We start from the raw sequence: 25556 nt of genomic DNA on the forward strand, positions 1-25556 counted from the left end.
GCCACTCGGATGCCGCTGTGTGAAAGGGCCATAACTGTTGCCTGCTGCTTGAACATCTGTTTTTTTCTCTTCCAGTGCTTAACAACTCTGGGAGATAATACATTGCAGTTGTGCTAGTGGTTAAGATATTTGGGGATAAAGTAATATTTTTGACTAGAAGTATCTAATGATAAATCAACAGAAATCAAATCTGGATACATTATTAAGATGTAATTAGCAATGACCAGATGATTCTAGTTAACATTTTTAAATAGGCATCACATTGATATTTCAAAATCCTTACTCTGTAGATAAGTGTATTTTAATTTTTTCCCCTTATATACTTTTATTTACCTGGGGAAGGAGCTTTTTGGGTGGGGGGTGGTTTGCTATCTCTTTAGCTAGCAGAATAGCGTGCCTTTTATCCTCACACATCCTATTTTTGTGGACATAGTAGCCATGCTTCATGGGGAGGTCAGAGCTGGGTACAGCAGTCTTGCCCCTAGACATCCCTGGACTGTGTCATTTGCTGCTTTAAGTGAGCCAGAGAAACAGCCCTTTGCAGCATGACCGAGCCCCAGAAGCTCTGGGATTTACCTCCACTTCAATAATACTGAATGTTTTTTAGCATTAGAATGTGTTATAACATTTGAATTAATTTTGACTACACTTTGGCTTTGGAGAAGAATCATTTCAAATAGACACTGGTACTTTTTGAACTTGATAGCTGAAGATTTAAAATGCATGTTTTATACTGTTAAGTTTTAACCAGTCAGGAAAATTTTATGTAACCAGTAATAGTTATTTTATTTTTGTATGAATTTTGTTTAGGCTGCAATGTTTAGCTTTTATTAACTCCTTATTCTTGCTATCTTAAATTCCTTACTGTGTTTAATGGCATACTTGCCAAGATACTTAGCATGTAAACAAAGCAGGCTTTTGATTTTTTTTTTTTTTTTCTTTAAACAGCTTCATATTGAAGTTGAGACTTACCATAAACAAGTTGAGTGGCAGGCCTGGTATGCTGTGTCTTGTTACATAAAGCTATTGCCAGAATCTTAGTAAATATAACATTTTAGAAATTTGTCTTTGTATATTCATAACAAATTATGACAAGTTAAGTGAAAATTACATTATTGCTCTTCCTGTGTCATATTTTACTAAGATTTTGTGCCTCATATCTACTGCTGAATTGTTTACTAGTAATGTTAAAAGGAATTGATAAAATCATTTTCACTTTACATTTTTATATAATCAGGTAACATGAAATATAATTTGATGTACAATTTTGCCTGTTACAGAGGGTGTGCTAATTATAGTGGTATATGCACAAAACATTTTGGCATGACAAGAGGCTGAATAAATAGCTATTTTACTTAAAAATAGCTGTGTTCTTATCAGCTCCCTTTGAGTCCCAAGTAAAGTTCAAAAGATCAAGAAACTCTACTAGATGGTAAGTGTAACGTTAAGATATGTCCCCAAGTTTTTAGCTGTAAAAATAATATATTTCTTAGTAAGCTTCCTTAAATTTTATGCTTAAAGCTTCATACTCTTTTTCCTAATAAAAGATATCTATATGCTCTTGAGTACCCAGGAAGTTTGAGGGACATTTTTTATCTGAAAGGAAGTTTCTTAGGATTGTTGTTCACAAAAATGCTAAAAGATAAGTTTATCAGGTTGTTTGGTGATCATTTTTGGCATGAACATAAAAGTGTTCCTTTGTAGACGCCCATACATGATGACTGTGTCCTACTACAAGCAGCTGTTACTAGACTGAGGAAGAAGGTGACCTGGCAGAAAGATTGTATTCTTTCCAGACTGTTGACTGTCTGGGAAACAGTTTTCTCATCCTGGTAGCCTTTTTTTTTTTTTAATTCACATAATTAAGATATTACTAGTCTCAGAGGTGGAGTTCAGTGATTCGTCAGTTGTATATAACATCCTGTGCTCATTACATCATGTGCCCTGCTTAATGTCCATCAGCCAGTTACCCCTCCCCTCCGGTAACCCTCAGTTTGTTTTCTATAATTAAGAATCTCTTATGGTTTGTCTCCCTCTCTGATTTCATCTTGTTTTATTTTCCCCTCCCTTCCCCTATGTTCCTCTGTTTTGTTTCTTAAATTCCACATATGAGTGAGATCATATGATAATTGTCTTCCTCTGATTGACTTATTTCACTTAGCATAATAACCTGTAGTTCCATCTACGTCGTTGAAAATGGCAAGATTTCATTTTTTCGGTGGCTGAGTAGTACATCGTGTGTGTGTGTGTGTGTGTGTGTGTGTGTGTGTATTCTTTATCCATTCATCTGTCGATGGACATCTGGGCTCTTTCCATAGTTTGGCCATTGTGGACATTGCTGCTATAAACATTGGGGTGCCAGGTACTCCTTCAGATCACTACATTTGTATCTTTGGGGTAAATACCTAGTAGTGCAGTTGCTGAGTTGTCAGGTAGCTCTATTTTAACTTTTTGAGGAAACTCCATACTGTTTTCTGGAGTGGCTGCACCAGCTTGCATTCCCAGCAACAGTGTAAGAGGGTTCCCCTTTCTTCCTCTGCTGGTAGCCTTAACAGTCTTCTTTCTAATAAGGTATGGGAAGAAAATTTGACCAGGTAATGTTATATGCAGATCCTTTTTTTTTTTTTTAAGATTTTATTTATTTATTTGATAGAGAGGCAGCCAGCGGGAGAGGGAACACAAACAGGGGCTGCTGGAGAGGAAGAAGCAGGCTCGGGACGACCTCGATCCCAGGACTCTGGGATCACCCCTGGGCTGAAGGCAGACACTTAACAACTGAGCCACCCAGGCGTCCCATTATGTGCAAATTTCTAACATCTCTTAACTTCCTCCCTCCAGCAGACCACCCTTTTTCTTGAATAATTTTACCCCAGTTTTATAAACACAGGACATGTTATTTGGATAATGGTTCCAAGGTAAGGGCAACAAAATTGAAGAGTGTCTGAATCAAAAAATTGAATTTATACCGGTACTTCCTCTATCTGGTTGTTTTGGATTCATTTGGTTGCCCTTAGTATACTTAGGTGTTTTAAATACCATAAGAGTGTCCTGAATTTACTTTATCCAGAGTATAGGTTCATATTCCTTCAGTCAGGGTGTGTTAACAGCCTGTTGCCTAATATTCTTTCATTTCATGAAGAGCAGTAGACTAATCTCAGAGAAATTGAGAACAGTTACTCTTCAGACTTAAGTGACAGGTTTCATACTTTTAAAACATTGCCAGTTTTCAACTTAAAATCAATGAACACTCATCTGGTATTTCCTAAAGAAAAGTTCTGGGAAAGCTTTTTTGTTCCAGATGTGTTTGCCTTATTTTAAAATTCATTTTTATATTTTATTTAAAATTTATAAGAATGTAGTGTCCTAAATTCTAAAAATCATTTTAGTGCGTTTTCTTGCCTTGCCATAGTGAAAGCCAGCGAACATAGACTAGGAGGTGTTTGTTCTCTGTATTAGGATTTGACAGTAGACAAGAGTTAGCACAGTTGTCATGGTGGCCAGCTTTGGCATGGTCACAGTATGCTCTCTTACCAGTTAGATATAAGTTGGAGGGGTACAAGTGGTGTTTTACCTTTCTCTAGGGGCTCCCAGATTGAAGTGTCTCTTTGGAGATCATGAGAGGGTGCTTAGAGTTTTTATTTTTTAAAGATCATGTATTCATTTTAGAGTGCACATAAGCAGGGGGAGGGGCTTGGGGAAAGAATCTCAAGCAGACTCCCCACTGAGTGCGGAACCCATCGCAGGGCTCAGTCCTACAACCCCGAGATCATGACCTGAGCCGAAACCAAGAGCCAGAGGCCCAACCGACTGAGCCACCCAGGCACCCCTTAGTTAGAGTTTTTAAAGGAGGTTGTAATGTTTGAAGGAGGTATATATAGCCTGGAAAAATATTTTATTTCAGTGTAAAAATGAGGTCTTTATAATGTTATTTTTCAACTATGTGTTCAGATAGGAAGGAAATATTTTCAACTGCACCGTTTGTGCTGAGGAAAAATAAATGACAGTAATATCAAGTATCACTTTAAGTGGTATTTAGCCCTAAAAAAAACATTAAGGTTGGAATTGCTGTAATATTTCAGATCACAATAACATTAATGAAATCACTGCATTTGTATTGAGTGGTAACAACCATTGCTGCATATTTTTCCCATCATTTGAGAACCTTCCATGTTTGATTGCTGGAATGTTGCCACGGTCACATTCTGTTGGGCATAGAGTAATGAACTGTGGAATCAGTGGCAACCAAAGACACGTAGGCTTGGAACTGGGTATCTGAGAATTGTGCAGTGTGTTGAAGCCACACTTGGCATGGACCAGAAGACTCTGAAGAAACTGGTGGAATCCATCAGTAACACTGTCAAGAACTGTAAGTACTGACCAGACATCCAACTCTGCCTGAACATCTTTATTCCATCAAGTAGAAATATTGATAGACCTATTTGACATTAACAAGTTCTTTGTAGCCCCCAAAATAGAGTTTCTCTGATTTCTGATATTTTGGCCATTTAAAAAAATAGATCACAAGTGAACTTACAAGATCCCTGCACTTACACTGAAAATATTTTAATCAGGTGTCCTACAATTTATTTGTATGTGGAAAGAGTAATTTGAGAACTTAGATGACGGCATAAGTGCTAAAGGATTATCTGCCAATCAAGTACTGATTCTGTTACAGTCTGAAATTTGGTTAGAGATTTCAACTCTAAAGGTTTACTATGACCAGGTCCCTGAGTTTTCCAGCACAAAACCCGTAGAGGCCGGGGATTGATAGAGCTACAGAAGATATTTTAGATGTTGGAGACATAGCACATGGCAAGTGTTTTTTAAAATTAATGTTAACAGATTTGGGGGGATTCCTTGCCCTGATTGCCCTGACCTTAAAAAGTAATCGTCTATATTTTGTCTCTCGCACATGACAACAAGCAGTCCTGACTGAGAATTCTGAGAATGTCTTTAGACTTTGAGGAAATTACTTTTAGTTCAGACACTAGTACAGCCTCATTGTTGGGCACTGCCATTTTTCCTTGTGACCTCAGTAGGACAGGCACCACCCTAAGAATCTTGTTGTAGACTTAATTCAATTTTCTCATACTCCAGGTGTATTTTAAACAATCTGAGTTCCTCAGGCACTGCTAGGGCCTATTTTTCTAATCCTGCTGTTAGACAACCTTTAAAATCCATCTGGCAGATTTAACCAATGTTCAATATACTGTCTTCTGTTATTTGCTGTTTTCTGAACAACCTGAGTTTTATAACATTCAAAAGGAAATTTTGTAGACTTTAAATATCTAGCTCCTCTCCCCATCCTAAAGGAACTATTTTCATTAATGTCCGCTACCCAAATGTGTGTTCAATACCATAATTTGTTATTTGGTAGGTTATGAATATGTAATACTAGATCAGACCCATATCCCATATAGTCTACAGAGAAGATACTTAACAATTATTTGAAAAGAGGAATGAGTTGCATTGCTTTCCAAAGCTTTGGTGCTAAATTATGGTCAAAAGTTCAGGCTATAGCTATTCACCAGTGTAACCAGATTACTATTTTACACTCAGATTACTAACAACTCATGTTTATTGAACTCTTCATTGGGAGGATGCTATGCTAAATGGTCTATGTTCATCTTCAATTCTCAAACCCAATGAGGTAGGTGATATTTTCCATGTTTTCAGATGAGGAAACCCAAGTCTTAGATTGTCTAAAATTACAGTGGACTTTTCTGTTGGAGGCAGAACTAGAACTCAGGTAAGTCTGATGCCAGAGCCTGCACTCAATCTTTATTTCTCAAATTAATGCTACTGATAAGCATTCTAGACTCATATGGTCATTCTGTATAGTACTGCCCCATAGTAAGTGCAGAATGAAAGTTGAATTTGGCTCACTTCTTAGGTCCTTCAGTTGAGACCAGGGTAGACTCTGGCCTCTCATGTCTGGAATTTAGTTTTGTTGTTGCTGTTGTTGTTTTAAGATTTTATTTTTAAGGGACACCCGGGTGGCTCAGTTGGTTAAGCATCTGCCTTCAGCTCAGGTTGTGATCCCAGGGTCTTGGGATTGAGTCCTGCATAGGAGCCTGCTTCTCCCTCTGCCTGCTGCTCCCCCTGCTTGTGCTCTCTTTCTCTGACAAATAAAAATCTTTAAAAAAAATGTTTATTTTTAAGTAATCTGTACACCCAACATGGGGCTCCATCCAATTTACAACCCTGAGATCAAGAGTCACATGCTCTACCAACTGAGCCAGCCAGGTGCTGCTGGAATTTGGTTCTTTATAGGTAGGCGTGGGGAGGGCTAACAACTAGTAATGTCTTGGCTGTCTCTCAAGACAGGACTGTCTTGGGGCAGCTGGCTGGAATAAAACATTCTAGAGCTAGAGCTGCATTGTCCAGTATAGTAACCACTAGCTATGTGTGGCTATTACTTCAAAAAAAATTTTAAGTACTCTGTACGCTCAAGGTGGGGCTTGATCTCATGATGCTGCGATGAAGAGTCATGCATGCTCTACCAACCGAGCCAGCCAGGTGCCCCATTTTTTTTTTAAGTATATGTGTGGCTATTTAAATGTAAATTAAAATTAAGTAGAATTTTTAAAACCTTTAATCTGGTGGGGGTGGGAGATCATTACCTCGGGGCATCATAAGTGGCTTCACGGGTATGCAACCTATGCATTGTCACAGGGCCCCATGCTTTAATACTCTGCTAACCCTGACCTAATGTTTTGAGTGGGGGACCCATGTTTTCTTTGCATTGGGCCCACAAATTCTGTAGTTTATCTTGACTGCATACCTCTTATTCATAGTATGGTAGGAGTATCTCCACCATCAGAATTACCTAAAGATTCATATTGAAAGTATAGATTCCTGGATACTACCCTAGGTATGTTTAAAAATTTGCGAGTGGGGGCCAAGCATCCAGATCATTCACTCCATGTTATTAGACACACTGAAGCTTAAGAATTCCTCATCAAAATTGTCTTTTCCAAGTGAGACTTCAGTTCCTTTTTTTAATATTTATGAGTTCAGTCTCTTTTTTTATTGTTTGTTCTACATTTATGCATTAAGTTGCATATTCACACATCCTTGGCAATCTGGTTTTGTGTATTTGTGGGCATGTATGTGTGTGTATATGTATTTATATCTCTGCTCTGGTCTCTGTGGAATTTGAAACCTAGCTAATTTATTGTCTTGGTATTATTTCTCACATTGGTGGTTAATTTTTTCCCTTAAGCCTTCAAAACTGTCATTTAAAAACAACTAATATACAGGGGTTTCAATGGCTTACTGCCTTTCCTAGTGCTTTAAACCCAGAAAATCGTACTTATTTCTTCCTTCTTTAGGGTCTTGAATACTATTGCTAACTACATGGTGGCTGTCTTCCCTTAGAATTTTTTTTTTTTTAATTTAAAATTCAGTTAGCCAACATATATCGTTAGTTTCACGAAACTTCAGTTCTATCAGCCTAGGAGCAATCCCAGCTTCACTGATACTGAGTTAGGAATTGACCCAGTTTTTTCATACATACTGTTGTTTATCCACAATTTTTACACTTGTGTAGATTAAAACTTTTTTAAAGCTTAGTGAAGAATTTTAAAACTACCCAATAATTCCATGTTGTTTGATTTAAATGATTATTTTGCCATCAAGTAGTTACTTTGGATCCTGACTCATCCAGTATATTCCTTTATCTCTCCTGTTTACAAGGGGTTATCATTTATTTAGCAGACATTTATTTGAGAGCCTGCTGTTGTGCTTGGCACTACTGGATACTGAATAGGTAATTAATATAAGGATAAAAGATTTTTGTCATATGCCTTGCTAAAATCCAAATACTTTGTGAACATTTCTCCAATCCATTCCTGCCAAAAGGAAGAAATAAGTTAAATCTAGTATGAATTCTTGTGAATTCATGAGCCCCTGGGTGTTCATGAATTTTTTAATACAACTGATCATCTCTTCTGGGACTTAGCCCAGGACCACCTCTAGACCCAGTAGCCCAATATTTGCCTTTTACTTAATTTGTGAGACATAACACGTGTTAATATGTATGCATACGTAGGTTAGTATACATAATATTTTCCAGCTATGTCTCCTGAGAGGGCTTAGAAATCTTAATACCCAGTAATAACAAGCACACCCAGTGCCTAGACCTTGGTGTTTAAAAACCAGTCTACAGTAAAAAGAACCAGGATTCCTTGAAGAAGTAGCTGTACAGAGTGGAAAAGAAAACCCACGCTGCACCTGTGTGTTTCTCTTTTACTCTGCCATTACTACTACGCTTATACTTCTGACACTTCCGGTCTCCAGCTGTGTGGTTTTCCCCAGCAAGCTATCTTCTGTGACATCCCAGCCATTTCTAGTCCTGACACTATCTGAGATGGCATCAGATCCCATAGGTTGAGTTCAGTTCCACAAGACTATCTCCCACTTCAGATGCCCGTCACAAGTCCAGGTTGTTATCTTTATTCCTGACTGACTGGCTGTAAATTGGAGGTCCAATTAATTTGCTAGAGCAGCTCACAGAACTGAGGAAAACAGTTTACTTAATAGATTACTGATTTATTATGAAAGGCTATAATCAGGAAGAGCCGGATGGAGGAGATGAATGGGGCAAGGTATGTGGGGAAGGGCATGGAGTGTCCACTCTCTCTCCCAGGACCTTCATATGTCCACCAACCCAGAACCTCCCTGAACACTGTACTTTGGGGGTCTTCATGGAGGTTTCATCACATAGGCATCATAGATCATTAAATCAACATCCCCTCTGCAGAATAGGGGGTGGGACTGAAAGTTCCAAGCTTTCAATCAACGGTTTGGTCTTTCTGGTGACTAGCAGTCACCTCATTAGAACAAAAGATTCCTATCACCCCTGATGTTCTAAGGGATTTAGGAGCTTTGTGTTGAGAACCAGGGTCAACATAAATTGAACAAAAGGTACTCCTACAGCTCACATCAGGAAATCCCAAGAGTTTTGGGAGCTATGTGTCAGGAACCAGGGGCAGGGACTAATATATCCTGTTATCTCACACAGGGGTAATACGAGATCGGCCTGGCAAGTAGTGCCAGAAAGTAAAGAGGTGAAAAAGCCAATGGATTATGCTATATGAAACATTACAAGAGCCAACTCGAAAGCTCCCAGTGCCCCAAACTGGAACAAGTTGAGCAAGAAAATTAACAATTATTACAAAATAAGTATATGTGACCCCCCCATAGTGATATAAATAATTGAGTAAGTAAATGGGAAAAGACCTCTTCCTTTGAGGAGAACTCCGAATAATAGTATAGATACTCCTTCCCAAGAAGTGGGATTCCATTTTACTTGAGCAATTGGCTTCTAAAGAATAGATTGTGGAAAGGGAAAACTAACTACAGTGGAGAACCATGTAGACTAGCTTAACCAAGTGATCAAAGTTATCAGCAGTTAACCTTGTTAATATGTATCCCCCTGACATGTGAGGATAACATTAATTTATCTCTAGTATTTTCCCCCAAAACACCTAACCATGGTCTAATTGTGAGAAAAACATTAGGCAAACACAAATTGAGGAACATTATGCAAAATAAAATCTCAAGATCATGAAAGACTGAAAACTATCACAGATGTAAAGAGACATGACAACCAAGTATATCTTGGCTTGGATTCTGGAACCCCCCAAAAAAGGACAGTAGTAGGAAAAGTGGTAAAATCTGTAGTTTAGTTAATAATAATGTGTCAGTGTATTTGTTTTGACAACTGTACCATGGTTCTGTAAGGTGTTAACAGGGACAGAGTGAAGATTTTATGCAAACTCTATCATCATTACTTCTCTTATGTGAATCTAAAATTATTCCAAAATAAAGTTAAGTAACATGGGTCAATCTCTAGCACCTCACCATTCTCATTACCTGTAATCTTTCACATATCATTTTCAGTGGTTCCTTGACCTCATGAGTAAGGTCTTAAGATATAATGAAATGTGAGCTTACATGGATAAAACCAAGAAAGTTATTACCTGACAAAGATTGTGCCCCAAATCCTTGATAGCTGTGTTGAATGACTTTTTAATATTTGACTCATAGCATCTCCTGACTCTTAAAACCTCCCTCTCCTCAGGGATCCATTTTCACATTGTTGGTGCTAACATTGCCCCTCGCTGATAATTCTCTCCCTCAGAATTGAGCAGCACTACTTTCAGGTGATCATTAACATACTCTGCACTCCATAGAGTGCATCCACACCTGAGCTTCCTTTTTCTTCATATTCAAAAAAAGAAAAGAAGGCGTTCCAAGTTTTATTCTCAGAGCAGCTGTATCCCCTTCTGTGACCTAGCCTTGAAGAGTCACATTGCCTCATTTCCACTGAGCTCTACTGATTGAAACAGTCACACACACACACACACACACACACACCCTGCCCCCTCCTAGTTTCAAGTAAAGGAGGGACCCTCCCATCTCTCAGAGGAAACTCAAAGTCATTGTACAAAGAGCATATGGGATGGGGTGGACTGTTAAAATTGGGAAGACAAACTTGTCCATCTAGGCTCACCACTCATAAGGTAGTTTCAAGAATCTACTGCAAAAGTGTTCTCTCTTAAGTGCAAATATGATCCTGTTAACTTGGCAGCCAAAATTTTTCAGAAACTCCTCGTTGTAAAGTCAAGTTTGCCACCTAGCCGCACCAAACCATCTGCAGCCAGCTCTCGGAATATACCTCCAAGCTGCCTCCTCTGGCAAACGCTCACTTTGGCAGGCCTTAGCTCAAGTGACACCTCCGTGGGACTTTTAATTTCCTACCGCCTCCCTCAATTGATTATTCCTTCCTTTGGGTCACCGTCAAACACCATCAATCATAGTGCTTGTCATTCCTTGTTGCACTTTTTTATGTCTTAGGCAAAGTGTAACAACTTGGGCAGGAAGCGTGGTGTATTCATTGCCTGGTTCACAGGAGGCTCTTAATAAATGCTTATTGGATGGATAAAAATTAGCTTTATGTCATATTTCAGGGCTTATAGTCACACTGTGGAGCCTGAGAATCTAATTCAGTTCATAAAACAGTATTAGGTACTTTTGTACTTGCTTATTCTTCAGATTTGTCAACCATTCCCCTAAGAACCAAATCATTTTGACCATTGTAAAACCCTAAGGTTGTGAACTGCATATGTGCTATGTGTTGTCATTGATTTCAGTTGGGCGACATGAAATCATCGCAAAGACAGCATCTAAAATTTCTCCCCACCTTCCCTATAAAAAGAAAAAAAGGGGGTTGAAGGAGAAAAAAGAAATAGTAACCAGCTCTCCTTCCTAACTCTTCTGGTTCTTTCAAATAATCTTTGATTCAGAGAATTGGGCTTTTAGAAACTGAAGGAATCTCAAAGATCATCTAGGATAATACCCAGTTTCATAGGTGAGGACTCTGAGCCATAAAGAAGCTGTATGACTTGTGTAAGGCTGCTGTTAAGTAAAAAACAGAAGTGGAATCTGGGCACTTTAGTACCCCCAACCCGCTAAATCTAATCCCTTAATTCTCAGTCCTGACAATGCATTAGAACCACCCATGCACTTATTTAAAAATACTCTTTTCCTAAGTCTAGAGTGAAATCTAGGTGTATGAATATTGGAAATTTTTGTTTGAAAATTAGTCACCAAGTCCTACTGATTTTCTCTAACATCTCAGGCCCCTTCCCACTTTTTGACCTCATTTCCACCTCCCTAATCAAAGCCCTATCTATCACTCCAAGTCTGGCTTTTATGCTTCCAGTTTTCCCCTTCAATATAATTTTGCTAGATGAATTTTCCTAAACCACTTCTCAACCCTTAGGGCCTAGAAGAGTCAACCCAGCTCTTGTTTAAAAGCTAATTTCTGGGCTTCTGGGTGGCTCAGTTGGTTAAGCATCTGTCTTCAGCTCAGGTCATGATCCTGGAGTTCTGGGATCCAGCCCCGCATAGGGCTCCCTGCTCAGTGGGAAGTCTGCTCCTCTCTCTTCCTCTGCCCCTCCTCTCCACTTGTGCTCTCTCACAAATAAATAAATAAAACTCTTAAAATAAAAAATAAAAGCTAATTCCTGGGCCTGATGTTAGCGATTCTGACGTGGTAGGTCAGGAGCAAGACATAGATGGGAATCTGGATTAAACAAACAATGGAGAGGGGGTTGATTTTCTCTTACAGATGGTTCAAAGATGGTCCATGAGAAAATCACTGCTCCAGTAAAATGCAGCTGATGTTTGAACAACCTGGAGGATACAAGCACCAACACCCACACAGTTGAAAATCCATGTTGGACTCCCCAAAACCTTAACTACCAATAGCCTATTGCTGACGTTACTTAAAAGTCAATTAACATATTTCGTATATTTTATGTGTTATATGCTTTAAGTAAGTAAAGAAAAGAAAATGTTACTGAGAAAGTCATAAAAGAATGGGGCACCTGGGTGGCTCAGTCAGTCAAGCCATCAACTCTTGATTTCAGGTCAGGTTATGATCACAGGGTCGTGAGATCGGGTGCTGCGCATGGAGCCTTAAGATTCTCTCCCTCTGTCTCCGCCCCTCCCCACTCTCTGTCTCGAAAAAGAAAGAAAGAAAATCATAAGAGAAAATACATTTACAGTACTGCACTATGTTTATTTTTTTAGAAATCACATTTAAGTGGACCCGCAGTTCAAACCTATGTGGTTCAAGTCAACTGTAAATGTTAATTTTCTAACTAGGTGTTCAAGGCGCTGTGCTCCCAATAAAGCATATTCAAACCCAACTGCAATTCTACTTCTTTCCTTTACCCATGTTTTCTCTCCCTGGAATTTTCTATTGTACTACCCCCAGCACATCCCTTCCTGTATAAGTACTATGCATTCTTCAAGTCTCTGTTCAAAGTCTGCTCCTATGAAAATGGCCCAACTCCTCTTTCCCACATTGATTTCTCTTTCTTTACATGTCTATAATGGTGAGTGTTAATATGACATAATTTTTCATTTACATACTATCTTATGAGACTTCTGGGTGACTCCCAGAAAGGTAAGCCCTCAAGTAACAAGTCATGTCATACTTTTTAATCACTAGAGCATCTAGCACCATAGGAACAAAAGAGCTGCTTAGTGAATTATTTTTTATTAGATTGGTATACTCAAGGACTAAGTCTAAGCCGTATTTATTTGTATTTTTATTTTGCAGTCAAAAAAAGTGAAGTAGAGTGTCTCCTAAGAGTTTTTCACAGCTTGGTGGAAAAAGCTAATGTAAGACTAAATAACTTTGGACTAGATCGTAATGCGTTTCGAGCGATCCTGCACAGCATATTTGGAATGACTGATGATATGCTAATGAATAGGGGTAAGAGTCTCAAGAAATTGAAATGGGCCAAGCTGAGATGGCAATATATATGGTATATGTGTTAATATGTGGTAAATATATATTTGTAATGACAGATTTTTATATTCAAATTTATTTTTATATATATGTATTCAGTTGTCATCAAAGAGTGAATTTTTTAAAAAGATTTATTTATTTATTTATTTATTTATTTATTTATTTATTTAGAAAGGGAGCGCAAGCCAGTGGGAGGGGCAGAGGAGAGGAAAAGGGACAAGAAGATTCTGTGCTGAGCAGGAGCCCATCACTGAGCACACGAGTCCCTCCAGGAGCTTGGGGGCTGATCTCACAACCCCCAGATCATGACCTGAGCCAAAATCAAGAGTTGGATGCTCAGGGGCACCTGGGCGGCACAGCAGTTAAGCGTCTGCCTTCGGCTCAGGGCGTGATCCTGGCATTATGGGATCGAGCCCCACATCAGGCTCCTCTGCTATGAGCCTACTTCTTCCTCTCCCACTCCCCCTGCTTGTGTTCCCTCTCTCGCTGCCTGTCTCTATCTCTGTCAAATAAATAAGTAAAATCTTTTAAAAAAAAAAACAAAACAAAAAAAAAAGAGTTGGATGCTCAGCTGACTGAGCCACCCAGGTGCCCCTTGAATTTTTCAATACCAAACTAGAAAGACATAATTGTGGTAAGACTGCCAATATAAAACAAAGGTTGATTTGATTGTGAGGATGGTTTTTAATAAAAACTCACTCAGAATTTCTTATCTCATAGCTGTACCACTTTGAGAAATAACGAGTAATGAACTAAATAAGCTGGCAGTATTGTTTTTTCTTTAAAGTTAAGCAAATGGCTTTCTATTCATGATGTCTTTGAATTCATATGCTGTAGACATGTAAACTATTAAATAACTTCTTTTTCCTCCTAAAAATACTGTACCAGTACAAAAAAAAAAAAGATACTCATTACACTGAAAAAAATAAAAGACAAGATCTTATATTTAAAATAGAAAATGATTTAGTGTGATCCAGTTTCACTAACAAATTTTTAGTGTTCAATTTAGTAAGTTTTGATATAGGTATATACCTTGAAACCATAATCATAATCAAAATAATTAACATCACCCCTAAAAGAGTCAATAACACTTTACTTTCTATAGGATTTTAAGATTTCTTGGTAAATTTAAAAATGTTTATTTTAGTAATTTATCTTTGGGTATTATAAAGACTGTTTAGAACAGAATTTTGCCACTCTTTTCAAATGCATTTTATTTGTATTATTATTTTTTAAAGTAATCTCTACACTCAGTGTGGGGTTTGAATTCACGACACCAAGATAAGAGTCACATGCTCTACCAACTAAGCAAGTCAGGTGCCCCCTTTGCCATTCTTTTTATTTATGTATTTTTAAAAGATTTATTTATTTATTTTAGAGAGAGAGAGCATGAACGGGCGTGGGGGGGAGAGAATCTCAAGCAGACTCCCCACTGAGCATGGAGCCGATGTGGGGCTTGATCGCAGGACCCTGAGATCATGACCTGAGCCAAAATCAAGAGTTGGCTGCTCAACCAACTGAGCCACCCAGGCAGCCTGCTACTCTTTAGAATAAAAATTATTATCACCTTGATTAGCTCCACTGTTGCTCTTCTTGACTCATAGTAACTGTACAAAACATCACAAGTGAAATTCATCATTGATCATGGAGAATTACTCTTTTCTTTCTATAAAAATCTGGGGAAAACATATTTCCAGTAATTTTGACTCTTTTAAGAAAGACTGTGCCAAAAACCTTTTTTCCCCTCAATTTGGGAGGAAAGTTTTTCAATGTGTTTTGTTTTTGTTTTTGTTTGAAAGAAAGTTTTAAAAACCTTTTTATATATACATACTTTTGAATTATAAAGTAGCTGTAAACTACAATATGCTTCTACGGTATTTTTCTTTCAGTATTTTTTGCATTTGACAAAGACAATGATAACTGCATAAATGCGAAAGAGTGGGTTAAAGGATTATCAGTGTTTCTTCGAGGGACTTTTGAAGAAAAGCTTAAGTGTAAGATTTCTGTATGTGATTACTGACTTAGTAATATACATTGTCAATTTCGTATTTAGTGAATGCTTAAACATTTTTTAAAAATATAAAATCCATGTTCTCTATAGCAACCTTTCAAAAATAGTTCATGACAGCTTTAAAAAAAATCAAAACATGAAATGGGTGACCTGTTTCATGGGAGAGTCCTTAGACCCAGGGTCCCCAAACACTTCCTTCACTGGTTCTGTAATGCCTCAGTGTCACCAGGACCACTCTTTTGCTTAAGGCCCAGGCCAAGACCAGCAAGTCAAGGTCAGGGCTTGTGCCAACTCTAATCAGCCAGCAAGGCCAAGGTTTTTGTGGCTGCCTCTGGGCTCAGCAGGAATTGGGCCTTGATATAGGGCAGTGTATAAGTCACAGTGAGGCTATTCCTTGTCTCTTGATCAAAGAAAATAAATGTGAAGGAATGACACAAAACAAGATGAAATGCTCATTAACCATCAGACATCAATACTCTAGTGTTAGAATTTGTGTAGATGAGTGAAGAGAGGGAAGAAGGTTGAGGACAAAGAATGCCCACAGGCCCATAGGGAGAAGGATTTTGGGAGTTTCCTACAGGACAGGAATGTTAGGAATTCCAAAGACAAAAATCTCCCTATTCACAATTTTGCCTAAAAATAAATAGCTCTGGCCTCACCTCACCTGTACCATTGATGTGATGTATATTTTCCATGTTTTATACCTCTGGGGCAAGGTTTTGGGGTGAGGATCCCTGGAAAGAGAATAGGAACAATTTTAAATGGCACTCTTCAAGGGAACAATTGCTTAAAAGTGTCAAAATGGCTTGAGAAAAGGCTGTGGAGTTCTGAGTAAGTAAACAAATTTTTGTCCCTTGCTCTTCCACTTGAACTTGGATTTGGGATGCGGAAAAGAAGACCCCCTAAATTAAACACACATTTTTTAAACAATAGTGACCTTTTAAAAAACCACCAACTTTCTCTGACATTTACGATTTTTGTTTCTTTGTTTTGTGGAGTTTTTTTCTTAGTTATTTTTATTGAGGTGAAATTGACATACAACATTATGTGGGGTTTCTTTTTCAAGATTTTATTTTGAAGTAGTCTCTACACCCAACATAAGGCTCAAACCCACAACCCCAAGATCAAGCGTCGTATGCTCCACCGAGCCAGCCAGGTACCTCTGTGGGTTTTTTTTTTTTTTTCCTTAACTTTTCTCAAGGCTAATTTTTCACAGGGGTAACATTTAAATATAGTTGCCACTTAAGTTTGTTGCTGCTTTCTTATGCAAAAGTCTCACTGAGAAAGGAAAAGCTAAATATTCATGGATGTAAATTCTTGTGGTGATAAGACAGGGAAAATGGCTGTGACCCTGAATGCAGTTACACATGAGTGAATAGCATCACACTGTAAAGAATTTTCCTCCTCTAATCCCTCTTCCTAAAAATGTTTCATATACATTTCAGGATATGTTAACTTAGGAAAAATACTATTTTTCATGGGGTTGTGCTGCATGCGTGCTATGGATTGAAGAAACCACAAAAAGACACAGCTAATCCGTTACTCTGGAATTTTATACCTGGTTCTATTGCTTTTGCTAAAACATTTAACTAGATTACGAGTGCCCGAGTAAGGTCATCTGTGGCATGAATGAATGGATGCCAGTCATGGAAGTCCCTCTCCAGGGAGAGAGTGATCATTTTGGGTAGTGCAGATAGGCAGGCTCCAAGGGGGTGACAGACTCACTACCCAAATACATTGAAAATGTTCTTTGTCAGTGATGTGATGAAGTTTGTACTTAGTTTTTATGCTCTATATAAGAAGAGAATCATAATATTGAGATACAAACACACATACATGTATGTGTACACGTGTATAAATGTATTGAATAACCACAGGTTCAAATATTTCTCTCCAGGGGCACCTGGCTGGCTCAGTCAGTAAAGCATGTAACTCTCGATCTCTGGGTTGTGAGTTTGAGCCCCACATTCAGTGTAGAGTTTACTTAAAAAATATTTATATATATCTCCTTTATTGCAGTTTCATCACATTTTTTTGAAGTCTATAAAATTCTTTTGTTTTACCTAAGACCCAGGAAATCATTCTATTACAGGAAATGGTAGGTTCTGGGTCACATAATACATATAAACTAATAACCACAATATCATTTGATTACTTAGAAATCTATGTATTTTCAAAATACTATATGGGAGTGATGAGAAAGTTCTTTCTAGTGGATCTGGTGGATCAGAAGACACTTTCAACAGAATACTAGCCTTTTAATTGGTTCTTGTAAATCTTGAGCAGAAAGAAACTAGAAAGAAGACCATGCTAGACAGTAGGAACAGTATGAATAAAAGCATGGATGTCTTAACAGCATGTTGAGTTGGGCAAATTGATGTCGAGACATGAGGCTAATAAGGTAAGTTAAATGTGTATCATTAAGGTTGAATCTTAGCAAGAGGGATCAGTTTCCTCTCCCCAACACTCCCTAAGAGGACAGTTCTGAATCAACCATAATAAATAATGAAATATTGGATGGAGGCAGGGAAGTTTCTTAGATTGTTGAAGTTATCTAGGAAATAACAGTGAGAACAGAGAAGAGGAAAGGACTATTAATATTTACAAGTTGGAATTGATGGTATGTCTTTGAATACAGAAGGTATTATTTGTTTATAAATAGTTTCAAGTACCTAAATTAAGCTCGTTGATTTCAAAGTATTCCAGAAACAAGAAGTCACCAACTAAGATAATGTAATATATTTGAATATACTTCATAAATGCCAAGACAGAAAGCAAAATCTTAGGTATGTAAATTTCCAATGAACTGCTTTTTAAAGTATAGTTCATTGCAAAGTACCTATAGGACTGATTCTCCAATGTGGATTGAAGAATGGTTTCAACTGGCTACGTTAATTTTACCTAGGGAACATTTTAAAATACAGTTTTACCTGGGAACTTTTTAAAATAACATTCCCTGAGCTGCTATGACCAAGGAATCTGGACTCTTACTTTGTGCTGTATCAGTGAGGTGTTCTGTTTATGTTTTTTAATTATGAAGAATATCAAATGTTTCTTACAAAGTTCATTTTGATATCCAATCTGTAACTGTTTCCTCTCCAATCTAGATACACATGAATAGGATTCTGCATCTTTGTCAACCATTTTCCCCCCAAATTCTTTTACTTTTATGGTTTTATTAAGAAATAATTGATATACATCACCGTGTAAATTCAAGGCAATACAGGTTGATTTGATTTACATATATTGTGAAAGGATTACCACGATGGGTTCAGCTTACATCTGTCTTCTCATGTAGATACAATAAGAAGACAAGAATATAGGGGGAAAAATTATCCCTGTGATGAGAACTCTTAGGATTCAGTCTCTTAACAACTTTTCTCTGTATCATACTTCAGTGTTAGCTCTAATCATCATGTTGTACATTACGTCCCTAGTACTTATTTAACTTATACAGTAAGTTTATACATTTTGACCATCTTCCTCTAACTCCCCCTTCTTCAGCCCTCTCACCTCTGATCACCACAAGGCTGATCTCTTTCTCTATGAGTTTGTTGTCAGGGTTTTTGTTTCTTCGATTTGGTTTGTTTTTGGTTTTTTGGATTACACATAGAAGGGAGATCATAGAGTATTGTCTTTCCCTGTCTTAATTATTTTACTTAACATATTGCCTTCAAGGTCCATCTGTGTTGTTGCAAATTATAGGATTTCCTCATTTTTAATGGCTGAATAATATTCCAGTGTGTGTGTGTGTGTGTTTCACAACTCCTTTTCCATTCATTGACCTTTAGAAACTTAGATTGTTTTCAAACCTTGGCTATTGTACATAATGCTGCTATGAACATGGGGGTGCAGATACCTTTTTGAGTTGGTGTTTTCATTACCTTTGGTTATATTCCCAGAAGTAGAATTGCTAGGTTATACAGTAGTTCTATTTTTAATTTTTTGAGGATCCTCTGTATGATGTTCCAGAGTGGCTGCACCAGTTTATAATCCCACCAACAGTAAACTAGGGCTCCCTTTTCTCCACATCCACACTAGCATTTGTTATCTCTCTCTCTCTCTCTCTGATGATGGCCGTTCTCACAGGCATGAGGTGATATCTCATTGTGGTTTTAATTCGCATTTCCCTAATGACTAGTGATGTTGAACATCTTTTCTTGTACCTGTTGGCTTTTCATTTATCTTCTTTGGAGAAATGTCTATTGAGGTCCTTTGCCCACTTTTTAATCAGGTTGGGTTTTTTGCTATTGAATTGTAGTTCTTTATATATTTTGGATATTAACACCTTATCTGACATTGTCTCCAAGTATTTTCTCCCATTCCACAGGTTGTCTTTTCATTTGTTGATGGTTTCTTTTACTGTGCAGAAGCTTTCTAGTTTGATAGAGTTCCATTTGTTTATTTTTTTTAATTTGGTTGCTTGTGCTTTTGGTGTCATAGCCATGAAACCATTATCAAGACCCATGTCAACGAGCTTTGTTCTTATGTTCTCTTCTAGGAATTTCATGGTTTCAGGTTTCATAACATTTTTTAACTCTCAATTTCAAAATCCACATCCCCAGAGGGATTTAATCCTGTGGAAAGAAGTATAATAAAGGGTGCTTTATTTTAAAATCTATCATATGGACCAATAATTATAGGTTGTGTGATTTGTTTTTATCTTTTAAAAAACTATATATTGAAATAACTAAGGAGAAAACTAGTGATATTTTAACTATTCTTATCCAAGTCTTTAAATTTCTTGTGCTTTGGACAGTCTGTTTTGAAGTTTACTATTTGAATAGTGATGGTTATATTTCTCGAGAAGAGATATTTGACATGTTGAAGAACAGTCTACACCAACAGTCATCTGAAGAAGAGACTGATGAAGGAATAAAAGAGTTGGTAGACATAACACTGAAGAAAATGGTAAGAATGAAAACCTATAACTTATTATATCCAATCAAGCAGATGTTGGAGAAAGCTAAAGACAAAGAAATGATTTATTTCCCTTTATAATGATGGCAACCTTTATGAGGGCAGAATTTTTTGTCCTCTTCTCTATCCATTGCCTAGAACAGTGCCTGGTTGATAGTGGGTGCTCAGTAAATACTTATGGAATGGCTCGGTGATTAAATGAATCACTGTACAAAATGAATGTTTATTAGTTTAAAATATTTTACTATCCGTAGAATCTCATTAATGTGTGGGTGGTAGTGCAGCAGATTCGGTTTGTGCAGAATGGGATGCTACACTTGTCTGTCTTCATGGCCCTCACCCTCCAATCCATCGAAACACTCATTATAACAAGACAACATAATAATTAAACTAGTTGTCCCTTATAGAGTACTTACTATATGCGAGGCCCTTCACAGAACTTTACTATATGGACTCATTTTAACCTCAAAACAACCCTATGGAGTAGAAATTATCTCTATTTTACAGATGAGAAAACTGAAGTACAAATAGGTTTACCACAAGTCACTCTAGAAAATGGGTTGCAGAATTCTCTCAATGAAACTAATAGTACCTCTTTATTATGGACATAGTCATTTCTCTCCTTCTCTTACTATGACCCTATCCTGGATACCCGTGAAAATTTGTGACTCTAAGACAGCCTGGACCCAGCTCACCTCCATTACTCTGCGGATGAGGAAGGGAATCGATGTTGGGGGCTGTTGAGTCTCACATTCAGCTAACACAGGCTCCAGCCTATCTTCTTCCTCTAGAGATACTCTCACTAGCTGCTGCTGGGGCTGAGGGTAGACTTCTTGAGAGACAGTATGTTCCCCAGTACTAAACCCGCTCCCTTCTTTTTTGAAAGGAAATATTATGGAGTGAATTTTTTCCTGATAATTATTCAAACCTTTCTCTAAGTTAGACTCTCAGCAACCCTGACTTAGTTATGCCCAGAAGTGAAAAAACAAGAGCCCATCAAATCAAACCCAAATTCAATTAAGTAGAGGCATTTCTAATTTACATACGTGGTCTCCCCATGATTGATCTCCCATGGTCCCTGTCATTAATGCTCCAGGCGGGTCTGTCTGCTTCCTGACTCACACTCCCTCACTTGTCAGAGTTCAGGTTGGGCCGTTCTTCTGCATTTGCTGCCTGTACCTCTCTGGCTACCTAAAGGCCGTCTCAGCCAACCCGAAAGATCTCCTGGTGGTCTGCAAGCATCTTCTCGTGATTCTAGTCCGTCCTGAACTGTTACTGCTCTCAGTGTCTTGCTCCTTACGTGAGCAACTTCACTTTTATCCTTTTTACACGACGGGCTCCAAGTCAGAAATCCTTTGAGGAACAAGTTCTACTACAAATTAAACTTGAAAATCTTTGCCCTATGGCACAGTTTTTATCACAAAAGTAGCAATATAATAATACACATCCTCTAATTTTTTGTCTTATTCCCCCAATTAGAGTACAGGTCCTTTAGGGACAGGTCTATATTTTATGTATCTAAAGTAACTCAGTCGTCTTAGTCTGCTTGGACTGCTATAACAGAATACCAGGCTGGGTGACTTTAACAGGGATTCTTTTTTATAATAATTTTTTATTATATGATGTTAGTCACCGTACAGTACATCCCTGGTTTTTGATGTAAAGTTCCATGATTCATTAGTTGCGCATAACACCCAGTGCACCATGCAATATGTGCCCTCCTCACTACCCATAACTGGCCTATCCCAGTCCCCCACCCCCCTCCCCTCTGAAGCCCTCAGTTTGTTTTCCAGAGTCCATAGTCCCTCATGGTTTCTCAAAATCCTGACACTGGGGGGTGTCTGGCTGGCTCAGTTGGTAGAGCGTGTGACTCTCAATCTCAGGGTTGTAAGTTTGAGCTCCACGTTGGGTGTAGAGATTACTTAAAATTTAAAAAAAGATCCTGAGACTGGGAAATCCAAGATAAGGTGCCAGTCAATTTGCTTCCATGGTGGGGGCTCTCTTCCTGGCTTGTAGACAGCCACCACTTCGATGTGTCCTCACATGGCAGAGGGAGCTCTGGTCTCTCTCCACTTACAAGGACACTAATTAAATTTTGAGGGCTCCACCTTTGAGACATCCGAACCTAATTACCTCCCAAAGCCCCCACCTCCAAAATCATCACACTGGGGGCTTTAATATGTGAATTTGGAGCCAGGAGGGACACAAACATTCAGCCCATAATACCAGGTATTCCAAATAGACTTACAGAAATTAGGTAGCCTTGATAAATAAGTACCTTTTGATTTATGCAAGTAGTGCCCACACAAGTATAAACTAATGGTTTTAGTTGGCAAAGAGTTCTTTTTCATGCAAAATTAAAAACTCAGTTATCAAGAAATCACCTTCCTCTCTAGGATTTTGACAACGATGGCAAGATATCTTTTGCAGACTTTGAAAAAGCAGTAAAAGAAGAAAGACTTTTGTTGGAGGTGTTTGGACCATGTTTGCCAGAAGCAAAGGTACAGTGCCAATAGCTCAAATTGGTTAAGAGAAAATTTTAAGGGATCAGAAAGTAATACTTGCTAGACAGTTCACCTCTCTAGGGGCTTTGGCCCGCTGCTGAAGTTCAGGCAACCATGAGGGTCTCAGCTCCGTCCTTGTTTTAGGGCCCAACAATAGTGACTATTTATTATATTCAACAGACTTTTTGAGCTTATAACTTCTTTAGCTATATACAATTCCTGATTTCTTATATGTTAATATTATTTTCCCAAAGAAACTAGGGTATATTGGCTTGCTTAAGGGATAGAACACTGAAAAGTGTATTCAGCAAATACCCACCATAAACTGCGAGGACAAACTTGGTCTCTTTCAACCCAAATATTGTCAAACAATGAGAATAATTAAGTTTCAAAAATCTTGGACACATTTAAAGTACTTTATAGTATTTGTGCTCATGAAGGTTTTTCATGTATGTATTTGACAAAAGTTTTCTGAGCCAGAAGAGCCAGCCTAATAACTGATTTGCCACATTAATATTTTCTTTAATTCTTCCTTTGATCAGCTGCTTTGCAAACCTGTAGAAACTTGTTATTCTCTGTAGTAATTTGGATGACAATTTTGTACATGAACGTGCATAATGTTAAGCTCTCCTGAGCTATCTCAGGTCATTTCTCTAACTTGTCCCCTTGTAGTTTATTCCCACATTTTAATTCTGCCTGGAACTATGTAGTAAAATGCAATGTGTGAAAGGCAGCCTTCTCATTCTGAGACTGGGGTTGGGGGGCGGGGGGGAACAGGATAGAATGGACCGGAATGGAGTAACTACTTAGGTCAGATGAACACCAACAGCCCTTCAGTTGCTCCCAGAATTCAGTAGCCCAGTTATTGAGAGCCTTGCTACTCCGTGTAGTCTGTGCATGAGCGGCAATGGTGTCACCAGTAACTTGTGAGAAACATAGAATCTCGGGCCCCACCCCAAACCAAATGCCTCAGAATCTTTTCTTTTCTTCCTTCCCTTTCTTTTTTCCTTCCCCTCTTTTTCCTTTCCTTTTTCCTTCCCCTCTCCCTTTCCTTTCCTCTCCTTTTTCCTCTTTTTCCCCTCCCCTTCTTTCCTTCTTTCGTTCCTTCCTTCTTTCCTTCCTCTCTACCCTTCCCCTTCCCTTCCTTTTGATGCTGACACAGCAAAGGTTCTTCTCTCTGTCATTGTGGTCAAATATTGTGCGTGTTGGTGGGGATGGGGAGGCACGCTAGCCTGCACAGTCACTGAAAAATCCTGAAAAGATCCAAAATCCATTTAACAATGCAGAATCCATTGAGCAGCTCCTCTTTAAGAATTGAAAAAGTCTCCCTCGGAGAGTTTTTTTCAATTGTGGTAAAATACATCTAACATAAAATGTATCATCTTAACCAATTATAAACATACAGTTCAGTAATGTCAGGTACATTCACAATGTTGTGCAATCTCTGGAACTCTTTTCATCTTGCAAAACTGAAACTCTATATCCATAAAATTCTGTATTCCCACCACCCACCAGCTCCTGGCCACTACCGTCAGAATCTGCATTTTAATGAGACCCTGAGGTAGAGATTCATAGCATCTTAATGTCTGAGAAGTGTGTTTGAGGCAGTGACTTGCTCTTTCCAATTCTGTGTTTGGGTCTCTAATGTGTCTTTTACCTGGGAGTTCAGCAGAGAAACATATCTAATTACCTTACAGGGAAGTAAGGCCAAACCCCTTGCCTGCAGCTGCTTTTAAGACCATCCACCGCTGGGGGCCCTCCCAGCAAGTGTGAATCGGTAGGTCATAACTGATGATGAGCCTTCTGAACTAGTATATTCAAATTCAGTCCAACGGGCAAGAGGTCTTTAGGTATAGAGAGAAAAGAAAAACAGACCACCATTTGGTGTGGGCCTTCTCAAGTTATTTTTATCCATTAAAAAAAAAAAAAAAAAAAAAGGAAACAACCTGAACACACTTGTTCCGATTTCCAATTACGTGGTTCGCTGACAGGGAAAGCAACGTGGGTATGCTACAAGTAGTGGTTAGCGGGTCTAGCATTTATAATACAGATTCGTTTCTGCCACAGATGAGCAAATTCTTCTTAGAAGTTCACTGAAGAATGTAGACTTCTAATTTCAGCTTTGTTCTAATAGTTTACTTTTTTACTTTACAGAATTGCATTGATTTTGAAGCCCTGGCATTCAGACACATCCTGACTTCTAGTTTTTGAACGTGAATCACTCTATACTTGTATTAAAATCAGAAACAGATACTGACTGCCTGTCTTCATTTGCATTGTGAAGTTTTTATCTTTGCTTCACTTCATTTACATCTAACTACTGCGATGTGGGAAGTAATATTATAAGAACAGTTTCTGTAATTTTTTTTTAAGATTTTATTTATTTGTCAGAGAGAGAGAGTCCACAAGCAGGGGAAGCTGCAGGCAGAGGGAGAAGCAGGCTCCCCACGGAGCAGGGAGCCCTGGGGTCATGACCTGAGCCAAAGGCAGACGCTCAACCAACAGAGCCACCCAGGCATCTCCAGTTTCTGTAATATTAAGTACGATCAAAATAACCCGATAACAATAATGATACATTTTATTTTTTAAGTTAGCCAACAAGCTTGGTTCTTGTGGCAAATACTGTGAATAAGCCTTTCAAACCCTCTTTTCTCTTGCTTCCTCATCCACAGAAGTTGGAAACGTAAACATGCACCATGCCAGACCTCCCCAGTTAGGACCAGCCACAAGCCCACTTCCAGCCAATACGATGTAACCAAAGTCACTGGAGCTCCTGGAAAACTTTAGTTTT

The 25556-nt window shown here is 38.3% G+C and overlaps 1 protein-coding gene across 1 annotated transcript; it reads left to right on the forward strand.

Moving 5' to 3' along the window:
• Positions 1-30: 30 nt before the first annotated feature.
• LOC103658719 (EF-hand calcium-binding domain-containing protein 1-like) lies at positions 31-25458 on the forward strand. Its single transcript, XM_008686235.2, has 6 exons — positions 31-1432; positions 13139-13294; positions 15220-15324; positions 20101-20252; positions 22658-22762; positions 24920-25458. Exons 2-6 carry the CDS (start codon positions 13267-13269, stop codon positions 24974-24976), a joined length of 447 nt encoding a protein of 148 aa, XP_008684457.1. The 5' UTR covers positions 31-1432; positions 13139-13266; the 3' UTR covers positions 24977-25458.
• The last annotated feature ends 98 nt before the right edge of the window (positions 25459-25556 follow it).

Source organism: Ursus maritimus, unplaced genomic scaffold (genome assembly GCF_017311325.1).
Source record: "Ursus maritimus isolate PB19 unplaced genomic scaffold, ASM1731132v1 scaffold_3, whole genome shotgun sequence".
Taxonomy (NCBI): Eukaryota; Metazoa; Chordata; class Mammalia; order Carnivora; family Ursidae; genus Ursus; species Ursus maritimus.